Source organism: Balaenoptera ricei, chromosome 1 (genome assembly GCF_028023285.1).
Source record: "Balaenoptera ricei isolate mBalRic1 chromosome 1, mBalRic1.hap2, whole genome shotgun sequence".
Taxonomy (NCBI): Eukaryota; Metazoa; Chordata; class Mammalia; order Artiodactyla; family Balaenopteridae; genus Balaenoptera; species Balaenoptera ricei.
In genome coordinates, this window is record NC_082639.1 from 114,448,539 (window position 1) to 114,461,921 (window position 13,383).

The following is a 13,383-nucleotide window of genomic DNA, read 5'->3' on the forward strand; positions in this document are numbered from 1 at the left end:
GAGTGGGGAGGCTGGAGCCAGGAAAGCAGAGGGGAGAGAGTATACTCTGATGGGGGCTCGGCAGGGTCTAGGCTACCTGAGGACTTTGAATCCAATTTCTTGGAAGCGTGACCCGCCTCCTAAACTCTTTAGCGGATCAACTAAGTCCCCAGACCTCCAGGAGGCGACATAGATGGGGTCGGTATTACAAACCCAGAGCCACGCCAACTCGCTAACTCGGTGGGTCTCTCTGGGCCTTTTCCATCAGGAGTCCTCTCCTTACAGGGTAGGAGGGCCGACCCCAGAGAGTGGATCTGTCCCCACCCGGACTCTGCTTCCCTAGATTCCTCCGACTGCCGCGATCTCTAATACACGGGGTCGGATCCCGGCTTTCCCCGGTTCCGTTTCCAGGGTGACTTTGGACAGCTCCTTGCCCGCCCACTAGCCCCGCCTCTCCGTCCTGGTCTCGCTCTAGCCCAGCCCCCTCCACTCCGGTCCAGTCCGGTATCCACTCGTCTCCCTCCGCCACGGCTCCGCCCAGGTCCTTCTCCCTTCGCACAGGGTCCGCGGGGTCCGGCCCTCCAGGGCTCCAGGGCTCCCCTGCCCCTGTGACAGAGGGCTGCCCAGGCTCCGCCCTGGTCCCGCCCTTCTCGGCTGCCCTAGTTCCGCGGCTCCGCCCTCCGGGCTCCTCCCGCCCCCTGATGACTCTGTGGTGCCCCCTGTCGGCCTCGCGTGCGCTCTGTGGTTGCCCCTTGCCCTTGGGCCCGCCCACCTCGCGCGGTTGTCTTGGAGAGGGACGCTGAGGCGACGCCGCGGCAGGCGGGTCCTGCCTGTGGACGCGGAATAGAGACCCTTGATTCGGCCACCACCAGGGCGAGCCCCACAGAATCCCGTCCTGCCTCCTTGCTCCCGTGAGTGTCCCCAGAGTCGCTGCGGACGGCACCAGCATGTCGGGCGAGGCGAGCGCACCACCGGTGGCCTCACCCAGGGCCCCGCGTCCCGGGATCCAGAAGTCATCCGGTGCAGTGACCAGGAAGGGGGACCGCGGGGCCAAGGAGAAGCCGACGACCGTCCTGCCGCCGGTGGGGGAGGAGGAACCCAAAAACCCTGGTACGCTGGTGGCGGGGTTGGGGGATCAGGCCTCTAGGCTTCGGCTCGGCGCGCTCCCACCAGCCACTCGTCGCTCGGGTTAGCCAGATTGGATGGGGCGTCTTCGTTGTGCCAGGCAATGGCGGGTGAGACACACGAGCCGGTAAATAATAACAGAATTTTTGGCGCTGAGGAGCGCTGGGTGGAAAAGGGCTCCACCAGCTGAAGTTCAGTATGTGAATGTAACTAGCTCCTGGCACACGGTAAGGGTGTTATAAGTGGTCACGGTTATGAGGTGTGCACGTGTTATTAGGCACGTTTCTTCTCTGTAGTATGGAGTCCTGCCCTGCCTATTACTGGGAGGCACAATAGAGTTGATGGTGAGAAAGTATTTTATAAACTGCAAATTCACTCGTTCACTCAACAAAAGTACATTGTGCACCCACCCAAAGCGCCCTGCTCCATCCTGGGATATGAATCACAGTTTTAGTCCCAGCACAGTTCCTGAAACTCAGCTTGGCAGATGTTTGAATTAACTTGATCTTAAAGAACCCACACTCTGGTTTGGGATGCTGACGAATACAATAAGATGTGCTAATTTGTATCAGAGAAGAAGGTCCAGGGATTGATGGGAAGACACAGGGGCGCTGCCAGGAGGTGACTTTGAGTTTAGTTTTATAGATATTCATTCATTTATTCAACAATTATTTTTTGGATGCCTGCTCTGTGGCTAGGTCCAATAGAAAGAGAACGAGATGGACACAGTCCAGCTGGAATGGAATTTACATTCTCTAGGAAAAGAAAACCATTGGAAAAGTATGCGTATGAGTGTGGCTCTTTATGTTGCAAGTGATAGAACCCCAACCCAAATTAATTATCCACAAAGGGGAATTGATTGGAAGTCTTCTTGATTCAAATCTACCAGCTTTGCCTTCAAAGAGGGACAGGAACTTGCTGTCTCTGGACTCAAGGTAAAACAACGTGGGAAAAGACTCTGATTGTCAGATCTTGGTCAGGTGCCATCTCCTTGTCAGTGCTGGTGGCTGGTGGGGAGGGAGCTATGGGAGCTGGAGAAAGCATTTTCCAGAAGGAGAGACAAGACAGGATAGAATCTCCTACAGATATGAACCTAGTTACATTAAACATACACACACACACACACATACATACACACACACTCACACCACTCTGGCTGCTGTGTGGAAAATGGAGTGGCAGAGGGAGAGAATGAAGGCAGGGAGCTGAGTTACGAGGTATTTCAATAGCCCAGGTGAGGGATGGTGGTAGTTGGACTCGGGTAGTGAGGGAGATGGGTTAGGCTCCTTGGAAAAGTACTTCCGAGGTAGAAAAAGAGTTGGTGAAGTAGTGGATGGGGTGGAAAGTGGGGAAGGTAGCAAGAATGATTCCCTGTTTCTGTACTGGGCACGGGGTGGGTTAAGGTGCCTTTCATGGAGACAGGCAGGCCTGAAGGAAGAGGACATAAGAGATCTCCAAGGGGTGATGTCGGCTGAGCAGCTGCACAGAAGCGTGTGGAGCGGTGAGTAGATGTCAGGGCGGGAGATGTGAATTGGGGAACTGCTGATGTTTGGGTGCATTTAAGCCCGGGAATGAAAGAGATTCCCCTGGGGAGGGGGGAGTGGAACCGGAGACAGGAAAGAGCTCAGGACCCAGCCTCAGTGATCTTAGAGGAGAAGGAGCTGGCAGGGAGAGCCAGAGGGGTCGGAGAGAAAGGGAGTGATAACAGGACAGGGCCACACGGTCACAGCGGCTTTAGCAGCCGCTATCGTGTGTTGTGGCAGGGCTCAAATGGGGTAGCGAGTGAAGGCAGTTGTAGGAACGTTGATAGATTGAGAGGACATCGCATCTGGTGGCTTCTATTTCTCAAGGAGCTACGAGGCAAGGTCATAGTGAGTGTGGAGGGGAGGAGAGCAGGAGCAAGGCCCTTTCAGAGCTGTGCTGCCCACTAGGTCACTGCTAGCTACAGCCCGGAGGTGGAACACTTCCATCGTCCCATTACGTTCTGTCGGGCAGTGCTGGTCTAGAGCAGCGGTTCTCCTTGGACCATCTTTGGCATCATCTGTGAGCTGGTTAGAAATGCAAATTCACAGACTCTACCCAGCCTATGGAATCAGAATCTGGGGGGATGGGGCCCAGCAAACGGCTTTAACAGGCTTTCCTACTGATTCTTACAGAAAGATGTTAAAGTTTGAGAACCTCTGTTTGGGGAAAGATGGTGTGAGTGAAGCAAGGAAGGATTGAGGGGCTCTCCCAGCAGAGGGAAGAGTCCGGGAAAGCAGGCAGTGTGCAGGAGTCAGCTGTACAAGGGGCTCCCCTAGCCTCCCAGTGCCTCCTCTCATCGGCCTCATCCATTCAGCTAATGTCTCTCGGGTGTCTGTGTCCCCCCTGACGTCTGGGTGCCTGTGTCTCTCACCCTTTTGCCACGAGAACCCTCAAACCTCTCTGCATCTTGCCCCACAGTGCTGAGCACACGTCCTCCCAGTCCCCCTGCCCCCTCCGGGCAGGCTCCCTGCTGTTGGCTGCAGGAGTTCTGTCGGGGGCACAGTCCCTGCAGCGCCCGCTGCCTGTGGGGCCTCCAAGCTGTCCTGCACTTGGAAGAGCAGGCTGGCACCAAGCCCACCCTTCTGCCTCCGGTTTCTCCCCTTTGCCAGGGACACCCCTTCCCGTCTCAAGGAACCCACTTCTTGTTGGGATGCCCATGCGGGTGCAGGAAAGAGCAGGGGTCTTTGGGGACTCAGGCACCTCAGGTTTGCATAGCCCTCAGGATGGGAAGTGGTGGGCATCTGTTTGAATTAATAAAACTCTTGAATGAGTTAAGATTTCCAAAGCATTTAGAACAGTGTGGGACAGGAGTAAGTGCTATGTCAATGTTTGCTAAATAAAAGCCTACCACCCTGCTGGGCCTCGGTCTACCCGAGTGCGGGCGTGGGGATGGGGGTGGGAGCGGGGGGAGGTGGAGAGGTCCTTCTGCTTTCCTTCCTTTGCTCACATCAGGCCTGGGCCTTCTTTCTCCGTGTGACCCTGGGCAGTCCCCGCAAGGAAGGAACGTGGGAGGAGGCTGGGCTGGGGAGGAGGAGGCCCCCCAGGGAGCGGAGAGCGGGAGTGGAAGCGGCCTTGACCCACGGGGTGGGTGGACGAGCCGGCACATAAAAGAGGCGCCCTCATTTGTCTACATTACACGCCCTTTAGTCCCCTTCCTCTCAGGTCTCGATTTCCCACTGTTTCCTCTCAAGTGTTTTCAGTGTCGGTCTCTACAACGCATCTTACATGTTAAAAATGGCCGTGAGGACGTCTGCCTCGGTGGAGGGGCCGCTGCCCGCCCAGAGGCCCGAAACCCCGCGCGGACGAGCGTGGGAACGCGGCGCAGTGCGCCGATCCCTGGCGGGCGGGGGCGCAGGGCTGGGTGGGACGTCCTCTGGTCTCTGCTGCCCTCTGTTGGCAGCCTTGCGCTACAGGCGGCGGGCGCGGCGCGGCGCTGCGCTTCCCCTCCCGCTCTCGTCCCCGCCCCCACAGAGGAGTACCAGGGCACCGGCGTCCTCGAGGTGGACTTCGCTGAGCTCTGCACGCGGTGGGGCTACACGGACTTCCCCAAAGTGGTCACCCGGCCCCGCCCGCACCCGACCTTCGTCCCCTCCGCCTCTACGTCGGAAAAGCCCACCGTAGGTGAGTGACAGTGGAGACCCCGGGGTGTCTGCCAGGGCTACCGCGTCCATCCCCCATCGCACGGCGGGCCGAATGGCGGGGACGCAGGGAAATGTGTGTGTGAGCGAGCGGGGTGAGTTCAAGGGGGCGGGTGGGGAGGTGGGGGCGGTCTTCCGTAGTCCTTTCCAAACCCTCGCAGATGCGGGTCTGGCGGAGTCCTCCAATCCCGCGGCTCCGTGGGAGCCGTCCCGGCCTCTCCGGCTCCCGTAGGCCGGCCGGGGCGTGGGGCCCGGGGCGGTGACTCTGCCCCCTCCCTCCTTCCCCGGCTCCTCGCACCCCTGCCTTCTAGACGAACAGCGGCTGTCTGGGTCCTGCAGCCTCAACAGCCTGGAGAGCAAATACGAGTTCTTCCGGCCCACCATCCAGGTGGAGCTGGAGCCCGAGGACAAGTCCGTGAAGGAAATCTACATCCGCGGTGAGGTCCGCCCCCGGTCTCTCTCACCCGCCTTCCACCACCGCACCCCCTCCGGGCCTGAGGCGCCGTCCTCCTTTCCCTTCCGCAGGTTGGAAGGTTGAGGAGCGGATCCTGGGTATCTTCTCTAAGTGTCTGACCTCCCTCAGCCAGCTTCAGGCCATCAAGTGAGGGGACATGGGGTGGGGGAGGGGCAGGAGGCCAGTGTTGGAGACGGACCACCAGTGGCCTGGGAGAAAGAACTGAAGGGGCACGGAAGGCCCTGGGGACTGTGGGGAAGGTGTGATAAGGAGGGGTGTGGCTGGGGTGTCAGGGTGGCTGGAGAGGACAAGGTGGGAAGGAGGTGGTGCTCCAGCTGCGTTTCTGTGCTTCCCGCTATCTCCAGCTTGTGGAAGGTGGGGCTGACTGATAAGACCCTGACCACCTTTATCGCCCTCCTGCCTCTCTGCTCATCCACGCTCAGGTCAGCAGAAGGGAATAGGCAAGGGGGAGGCTACCTGGGTAGCCTGGCTGGCTGGGTGGTCAGAAGTGAGCAGTTTGGGGAGGTGGGTGACAAGTTCCAGCTCCTGTGGCCTGGGCTGGCATCCCTGTGGAAAGAGGGTGCTGCTAGTGTCTGTTGGGTTTTGAAGCTCCCATCTGACAAGCAGTGGGGTCTCCTTTTCTGCCTGCTCTGGTGCCTAAAGAGCCTACCTTTTGGGCCTTATCCCCTCTCCTCTCCATCAGTCCCACCACTACCCACTCTCTCCCTGGAGGTTCCTCACTGCCTGGTGTCTGACACTGTACTAGGGACTGGTTCTTATCCTACAGACACTGGCAGTCCAGTGAGGGAGGGAGAAGGGCATAGGAGTGGATACTGCAGGGCAGTGTGGGGACTGTAGTGGTGGAAGAATGGTTCATGAGAGACACGGAAGGCTGCCTGGAGGAGGTGGTGCTAAGCTGAGCCTTGAAGGAGGAATAGGAGGGGGCCAGGCAGGGAACTGGGAAAGGGCATTCTTGTATAGGAGGGAGCCAGAGCAAGGTGTGGAGTAGTATAACTACAGGGGTGGTTGCTGTATAAAGGACACAGCTGATTTGGCTGCCCTTTGTTGAAGCTCCCCCAGTGCCCTTGACTTCTGCTTCACAGAGCCCACCGTCACTGGCTTGCCTCCTCACTTGTCTTCCTCCTGTAGATGGGATGGATGCTTCTTGAGGGCAGGGATTTTGTCTCCTTCAGCGGGAGGTCCTTGTGTGCTATTTGTCTTGAACACCACAAAACACATATTGTATTCTGTCGTGGGAATTAGAAACAATTTAGCCAGCAGGAGAATAACTATAGAATTCATCTTAATATGTAAAAATAAGTCAGATCAACATGATAAAAATAATTAAAAATAAATGCAATCAAGTTTAGATGCTAGATGAGCCAGGCTGAAAGGTTGGGCAAATATCATGAGAGAAACTTTTTTTTTTAATTAATTAATTAATTAATTTTTGGCTGCGTTGGGTCTTCATTGCTGCGCGCGGGCTTCTCATTGCTGTGGCTTCTCTTGTTGCAGAGCATGGGCTCTAGGCACATGGGCTCCAGTAGTTGTGACATGCGGGCTCAGTAGTTGTGGCACACGGGCTTAGTTGCTCTGTGGCATGTGGGACCTTCCCGGACCAGGGCTTGAACCCATGTCCCTTGCACTGGCAGTCAGATTCTTAACCACTGTGCCACCAGGGAAGTCCCGAGAGAAACTTTTTTTAATAGAGAATTTTCCAGCCATTAGTTTCATTTTTTCTTGTGACTTGGAAAAACACCTCCATTTTCTCAGTACTGTTGGAGAAGCTACTGCCTTGTGGAGGGGTCATGTATTGGGTACCTATTGCTGTGTAACAAGTTACTTCAAAACGTAGTGGCTTAAAACAACAAACATTTATTATCTCACAGTTTCTGTGAGATAAATCCAGGTGTAGGTTAGCTGGCACCTCTGGCTCAGCATCTCAGTGAGGTTGCAGTAAGGCTGTTGGCTGGGGCTGCAGTCATCTTGACTGGGGCTGGAGCATCTGCCGCCAGGCTCACTTATGTGGCAGTTGATTGGCCACAGTGCCTCCACTCGGGAGCCTTTCCACAGGTCATCTGGGTGCCCTCACCACTTGGCAGCTGGTGCCAGAGAGCACCCGGGTTGGAAGCCACAGCCTTTTTGTAACCTAAATTCGAAGTGACAGCCCATGGCTTTTGCCATATGCCATTCATTAGAAGTGAGTCACTAGGTCCAGCCACACTCAAGGGGAGAGGATTACACTGGGGCACGGATACCAGGAAGTGGGGATCACTGGGGTCATCTTAGAGGCCCCCTTACCACAGCTCACTAACTCTGGGGAGTAGCCCCTTCACATGGCACACTTCTGGATTTCTAGTCTGGAGAACTGTCACATATAATTTCCTGTATCAAGGAGTTGGGCCGGGGGGTGCATCCTTTGCCTCTGTTTCCAAGCTGCTTCCCAGAGCCCCACCCTTCCTTTTTGTCCCCTTCCCTCATCTGGCCTCAGTGGTGCCTCCTGGGTCTCAGATCTCCCCCACCCTCAGGAAGGTGTCTCTGGAGGGGAACCCGCTGCCGGAGCAGTCCTATTACAAGCTCATGGCAGTGGACAGCACGTGAGACTCCTTTCCCTCACCCCCTTTCTCCGGGCCTGCCCCCCATTCCAAGTCACCCTTAGTTCCCACGCTTCCTTGCCCCTCCAGCACCTCCCCAAGGACCCTCAATTCCTGCCTCTCCACCCTCAGACCGAATGGCCCTCCTCATGCCCCCGTTTTCCGAGGTTCCGGGGAACGCCCAGGACCCCGTGTTTCCTGTGACCCGCGTTCTCCCTCCTGCTGCCCAGGATCGTGCACTTGTCTCTGAGGAACAACAACATCGACGACCACGGGGCGCAGCTCCTAGGCCAGGCTCTGTCCACGCTGCACAGCTGCAACCGGACCCTGGTCTCCCTCAACCTGGGCTTCAACCACATCGGTGACGAGGGCGCGGGCTACATCGCGGACGTGCGTGCAAGGCCGCAGGGGCCCACGCTCGAGCTGTGGCGGCCCGGGGCCAGCCGGCTCACTGCCCCTCCCTGCCCCCGCAGGGCCTCCGGTTCAACCGCTCCCTGCTCTGGCTGTCCCTGGCCCACAACCGCATCCAGGACAAGGGCGCCCTGAAGCTGGCCGAGGTGGGTGTGCGGGCTGGGCGGGGCCGGGGAGCCACCCCCACATCCTCCCGCTCCCCGGGCGGCTGAGCGCGAGGTGCCGCCCCGCCCCAGGTCCTGCGCCCCTTCGAGCTGACGCACACCGAGGTGGTGGAGCGCCGGCGCCTCCTGCTGGAGAAAGGTTCGCAGGAGCGCTCGCGATCGGTGAGGAGCGCTCGGAGCCTGAGACCCGAGCCCCTGGAACCGCTTCCCAGGTCGGCTGCTTTTCAGCCAGCTGGCCGAGTCTTAACCCATCCTCTCTCCCTGTGTCGCGACCGTTTTTCTCTCCGACCTCTGCACAGATCTAACAAACGTTTGGGTTCTTACTGCAGAACCACTCCGCGGGCGGTAGAGTGTATTGGTTAAGAGAAAGGACTAGATTTAGACCGCAGGGACTTGGAATCTGGCTCTTCCACAAAACAGCTTGGGACCTTGGGCGTGTGACTTAACCTCTCGGGCCTCAGTTTCCTCGTCTGTAAAATGGGGATAACTGTACCTAGCTCATAGGATTGTTGACAGGATTAAATGAGTTAATTCATCTAACGCACTTGGAACAGTGCCTGGCACTTAGTTAAAAAAATGTCAGCTACTATTTTCTCCCTCAGTATGAGTCTGAATGCCACCTTCCCCCACCCCCAGCTCATCCCTGGGTCCCTCTGCCATTTCTTCCCAACAGCACCTGCCCCAGAAGGGTCCCAAACAAATTATGTTAGCATTTAGGCAGGGAGATTGGGGTAGGGGTGCTGCCAGTCCGACTGCCACCCAGGCATGAGGCTTCCCCTCACCCCTCACTGGGGAAGGGGCGCCGGATTCTTTCTCCTCCATCCCCTCCCATTTGTGAGCACAGCCTTCCACCTCTCGACATGGGGACTCCAAAACAGAGCGTGAGAAGAATCAGCTGATGGGGGTCAGCAGTTTTGCAGTGGTGGAGAAAGACAAGACGCAGACAACGAAGACCCCTAAGGGTCTGGGCAAGAAAAAGGAAAAGTCCGGGGTAGGTGTGCTGTGGGCAGCGGAGCCCTGGGCGCTGGAGGAACAGGGGAGGAAGCTTCCTTGATTTGCGGGTGGGGCGGAGGGAGGAAGGCCTTTGAAAGTCCACCTCTGGTCCCTCCCACACCTGCTCCCCATCTGCCAGGGAGGTAGGACTCTCATCTCTCTTCTTACGTCCTCCACAGGAAGTGGTGAAGAAAGAGGAGAAGTCAGGGTCTGGGCAGTTACCCACACAAGGAACCCCTAAGAAAGAAGACTCCACAAAGGCAGGCAAGGGGAGTAAGTGCTAGCACCCCTCTGCGGCGCCCACTTGGTGTGGAGGAAGGAGGAGCACGGGGCGGGATGCGGGAGGCCTGCGCTGAGCTAGTCTTCTCACCATGATGTCGGAAGCCCCAGCCGGCCCCATCCACGGCACTCCGCACCGTTTCTCCTGGGCTGGACCCCTGTGGCCCTGCCCTCAGAGAAGAAACCCGCCTACCTAACTGGGGGTCCCTCCTCCAGCTCTATTTCTGTTGTACCCAAACCCAAGGTTTGAGGAGTCCCCTTCCTTGCCCCAGTCCATTCTCTTTGGGGAAACTGAGTGGTATCAGAGGTCTGCACTGTGCATTCTGGCTCCTCTTCCCACTCCAGAGGTAACCATCCCTGAGCAGAAGCTAAGCAAGGGAAAAGGGACCAAGACTGGGAGCAAAGAGAAGCGCAGCATCCTCCTGGAGTCGGAGGTAGGCTGCAGGAGAAGCGGGGTGGGGGACACGTCCCTGGGGTCCAGTCCCCCAGCCTTCCTGGGATGGAGTCTCCAGCCCTGTACTGTGGCAGCAGCCACTTCAACTCACATTGTGTCCTCAGTCCTGCCCCCCTCCCTAATCCAACCTGGGCTTGCGGGGGGTAACAGAGCTCAGTGCCCTCTCCCCTTCTACCTTTACTTGCTTATTAGGAGCCCACACTTTTGATCCTCTGCCTCAACTCAGTCTGCTTCCCAAAAGGCCATTTGTTCCTCACCACCACGCCCACGGTTACTTGTACAGTTGCACAGGGAACAAAGCACATTCTCCTTTGCCCCTGCCAGCAGATCCCCAGGAGGGCAGGGTGTTTTCCTAGTCGTGGTACTACCCCCACCCTGTGCACAGCTACTAGAGACCCTCTCTCCTTTGCCCCTGGAGCCTCCCTTTTCTATTTAAACTTGGACCAACTTGTTCCTTGCTTCGGAAACCTTCCTGGACTGCTGACTCCGTAGCTCCCACCCCTCTGCAGTGGAGTCAGCTAACCCTAACCCTAACCCTAACCCTAACCCGAGGGCTATCTGTCCTTACACAGGCGTACCTTGTTGTATTGTGCTTTGCAGATTTTTTTCTTTTTCTTTTTTATAACTGAAGGTTTGTGGCAACCCTGTGTCGAGCAAGTCCGTTGGTGCCATTTTTTTCCAACAGCATTTGCTCACGTTGTGTCTCTGGGTCACATTTTGATAATTCTCTCAATATTTCAAGCTTTTTCATTATTATTATATTTGTCATGGTGATCTGTGATCAGTGATCTTTGATGTTACTACTATGATTCCCCGAAGGCTCAGATGATGGTTAGCATTTTTTTAGCAGTTAAGTATTTTAAAATTGAGGTATATACACTGTTTCTTTAGACATAATGCTATTGCACACTTAGACTGCAGTATAGTGTAAACATAACTTTTACACGTACTGGGAAACCAAAAGAATTTGTGTGACTCGCTTTATTGCGGCTGTCTGGTGTGAGAGGACCAGAACCCACAATATCTCTGAGGTATGCCTGTGTTCTGTCATCAAAAGACCTCCCTACCTTGGCAGGGAACAGCGCCTCCACTTTTAGGAGTCTACTCTGGCACCCAGGACAAGATCTTACAAAAGAGGAAAGTCTGGTGGAGAAAGCGGGTGAGGGTTGCCTCTCAGTGCCAGTTTTCTGTCCCTGCCCCAGGCTTGATCCAGGCTGCTGTTTCTTCCCAGGACTGTTGCATTTTCCTCTCATCCTGCCTGTAGTGTCATCTCCCTCCAGTCCATCGCCCTCATTGCTCTCCCTGTTAGGAATTACTTAGTGAACTCCAACTTAGGGAATGCCAACACACTATTTCATGCCTTTGCACCTGCTGCCACTTCCCCCACTGATCTTCATCTGATAGGGACCACATACTATTCAGACGTCAGCTCACAGGCCACCTCCTCCAGGACACCTGCCGAGACTGGCTAGCTGTGCCTCCTCCGTGCCCCCCCCCCCCCCCCGAGTACTGAGCTTCCCTCTGTCAGCTCGGACAGCATACTGACTGCATTACTCTCTCACTCTCTGGCTTCCCTGCACAAAGCTGCTTCTTGAGGGTATGGGCTTATTTATCTTTGTCTCCCCAGCACCTGGGACAAAACCTGGACTGTAGCCGGCCCTCAAAATATGTATGTTGAATGAATGAATGAATGAATGAATGGCCTGTTGACCAGCTCCCCTCTCCTCTGCTGCAATCAGTATTCTGCCTTAGCAGCTGGTTGGGGAAACTAGTGAGATGGTCAGCCCTCTCCTGGAGCCCGTGGAGCACCGAGATGGGAAAGTTTTCATGCCTGGGAACAAGGTCCTTTTGCATCTCAACCTCCTCCGTACGTTTGCCAACCCCCCCACGCCCCGCCTTCCTGCCACGAGGCTAGCTGGGCCCCATGCGGTCACAAGGGTGTCCCCGCCCCGGCTCCACGGAGCGGAACCTGGTTCCCCAGTGGTTGGGCATCATGATGGTGAAGGCCCTCTGGCACGGGGCTTTGGGGTGGGGGTGAGGGAGGTCAAAGGAGGCGTCAGAGAAGTAGGGTTGGAGTGAAATTAGTCCTAGGTAAGTGAGCTGGGGAGCTGGGGGAGCAGGGGGTTAGTTTTGGAGTAAGAGGGTCGCAGAGGGTGTCCCGTGAGGGTGTAGGCAAGAAGGAGGTTGGCAGTGTCGGAGGCCACGTCTTCTGCTCCTTCCACCAGGAAACCGCATCACGGAGGTGGGGCTAGAGGCCTTCCTCACCACAGTGCAGTACCAGGCACAGTTCTCCAAGTCCAAGAGCGCGTCCAAGGGCCCCGTGGGGCTGCTGTGGCTGTCCCTGGCGGTGAGTCCCCAGGGACTGCAGCTGCTGCAGGCAGCTTGTCTCCCCATTTCCAAGACAGGCCTGTAGTTTCCCTCATTCTTTTTATCACAACCCAGCCTTCATCTCTCTCGCTGAGATAGGCAGTCACACTACTTTGCCTTTTCTCCATGTCCTCCAGCCCCTAACCCACCCTGTCTCAGGAAATGTTTTTCTCCCAGGTGATTAATCTTCATTGCTTTTGTTAGCTATCAGCCTTCCTTTTCTTCCTTCAGAAAAACTGCTTCTCCCCACAATGTCCTGCGTACACCACGATCCAAGAGCTGATGCTGCCAAGGGACCCTGTCAGTAAAGCCAAGCACAAAGAGGCAGCGGCTGTGGCTCCCTCCACCTAGTCCCCTCCCACCTTCTTCCCAGAGATTCTGGGCCACGGAAGCATCTCCTTTCCACGTGTGGGTTGGACCTCCCAGGGGAGAGCTCAGATCATTAACAAAGTCTATTGCTGTACTTTTTTCCTTGAGGCTGTCTGAAAACTTTGTCCCAGAACTACTGGGAATATTTGGACTTTGCACCTGTTAACAGTGCGTTAACATGGCCAGAAATGGCCGAGTGGCTTTATGGTTCTGCTGGGGGTGATCTCAGCCCCTCTGGTGGTGGCCGACCAGGGTGTTGCTCTCCTGCCTCCTCAGGACCTAGTTCTTGCTTGCCCAGACCAGAGTCACTACCCGTACCACCCGTCCCCGTTCCCTGGAGGACAGGTGATACACGAGGGTTTGCAGTGCCTCTGGTCTCAGAGGCAGAAGGGAAAGACTTCGCATAGTAACCAACACGCACAAGCTGAGCGGAAGAGCGGGTGGGGCAGAGGGATGGAGCACGGGCTCCACCATGCCACCCTCCTGGGTCCCTTCCCCCTTCTGCTGCTCCAACTGGCCCACGTGTCTGGAC

The 13,383-nt window shown here is 56.4% G+C and overlaps 1 protein-coding gene across 4 annotated transcripts; it reads left to right on the plus strand.

Annotated features, from left to right (window-relative positions):
* Nucleotides 1–741: 741 nt before the first annotated feature.
* LRRC71 (leucine rich repeat containing 71) lies at nucleotides 742–12,953 on the plus strand. 4 transcript variants are annotated; one of them, XM_059902393.1, is made up of 16 exons: nucleotides 742–1,089; nucleotides 4,600–4,749; nucleotides 5,078–5,203; nucleotides 5,292–5,367; nucleotides 5,586–5,663; nucleotides 7,749–7,817; nucleotides 8,045–8,204; nucleotides 8,288–8,371; nucleotides 8,462–8,551; nucleotides 9,234–9,380; nucleotides 9,562–9,655; nucleotides 10,007–10,095; nucleotides 11,743–11,784; nucleotides 11,871–11,982; nucleotides 12,341–12,462; nucleotides 12,714–12,953. In XM_059902393.1, exons 1-16 carry the CDS (start codon nucleotides 927–929, stop codon nucleotides 12,831–12,833), a joined length of 1,722 nt encoding a protein of 573 aa, XP_059758376.1. In that variant the 5' UTR covers nucleotides 742–926; the 3' UTR covers nucleotides 12,834–12,953. The 4 variants fall into 4 exon arrangements, with proteins under 4 accessions (XP_059758376.1, XP_059758381.1, XP_059758382.1 ...); XM_059902398.1 differs by lacking the exon at nucleotides 11,743–11,784 and having other exon boundaries at nucleotides 11,868–11,982; XM_059902399.1 differs by lacking the exon at nucleotides 11,743–11,784.
* The last annotated feature ends 430 nt before the right edge of the window (nucleotides 12,954–13,383 follow it).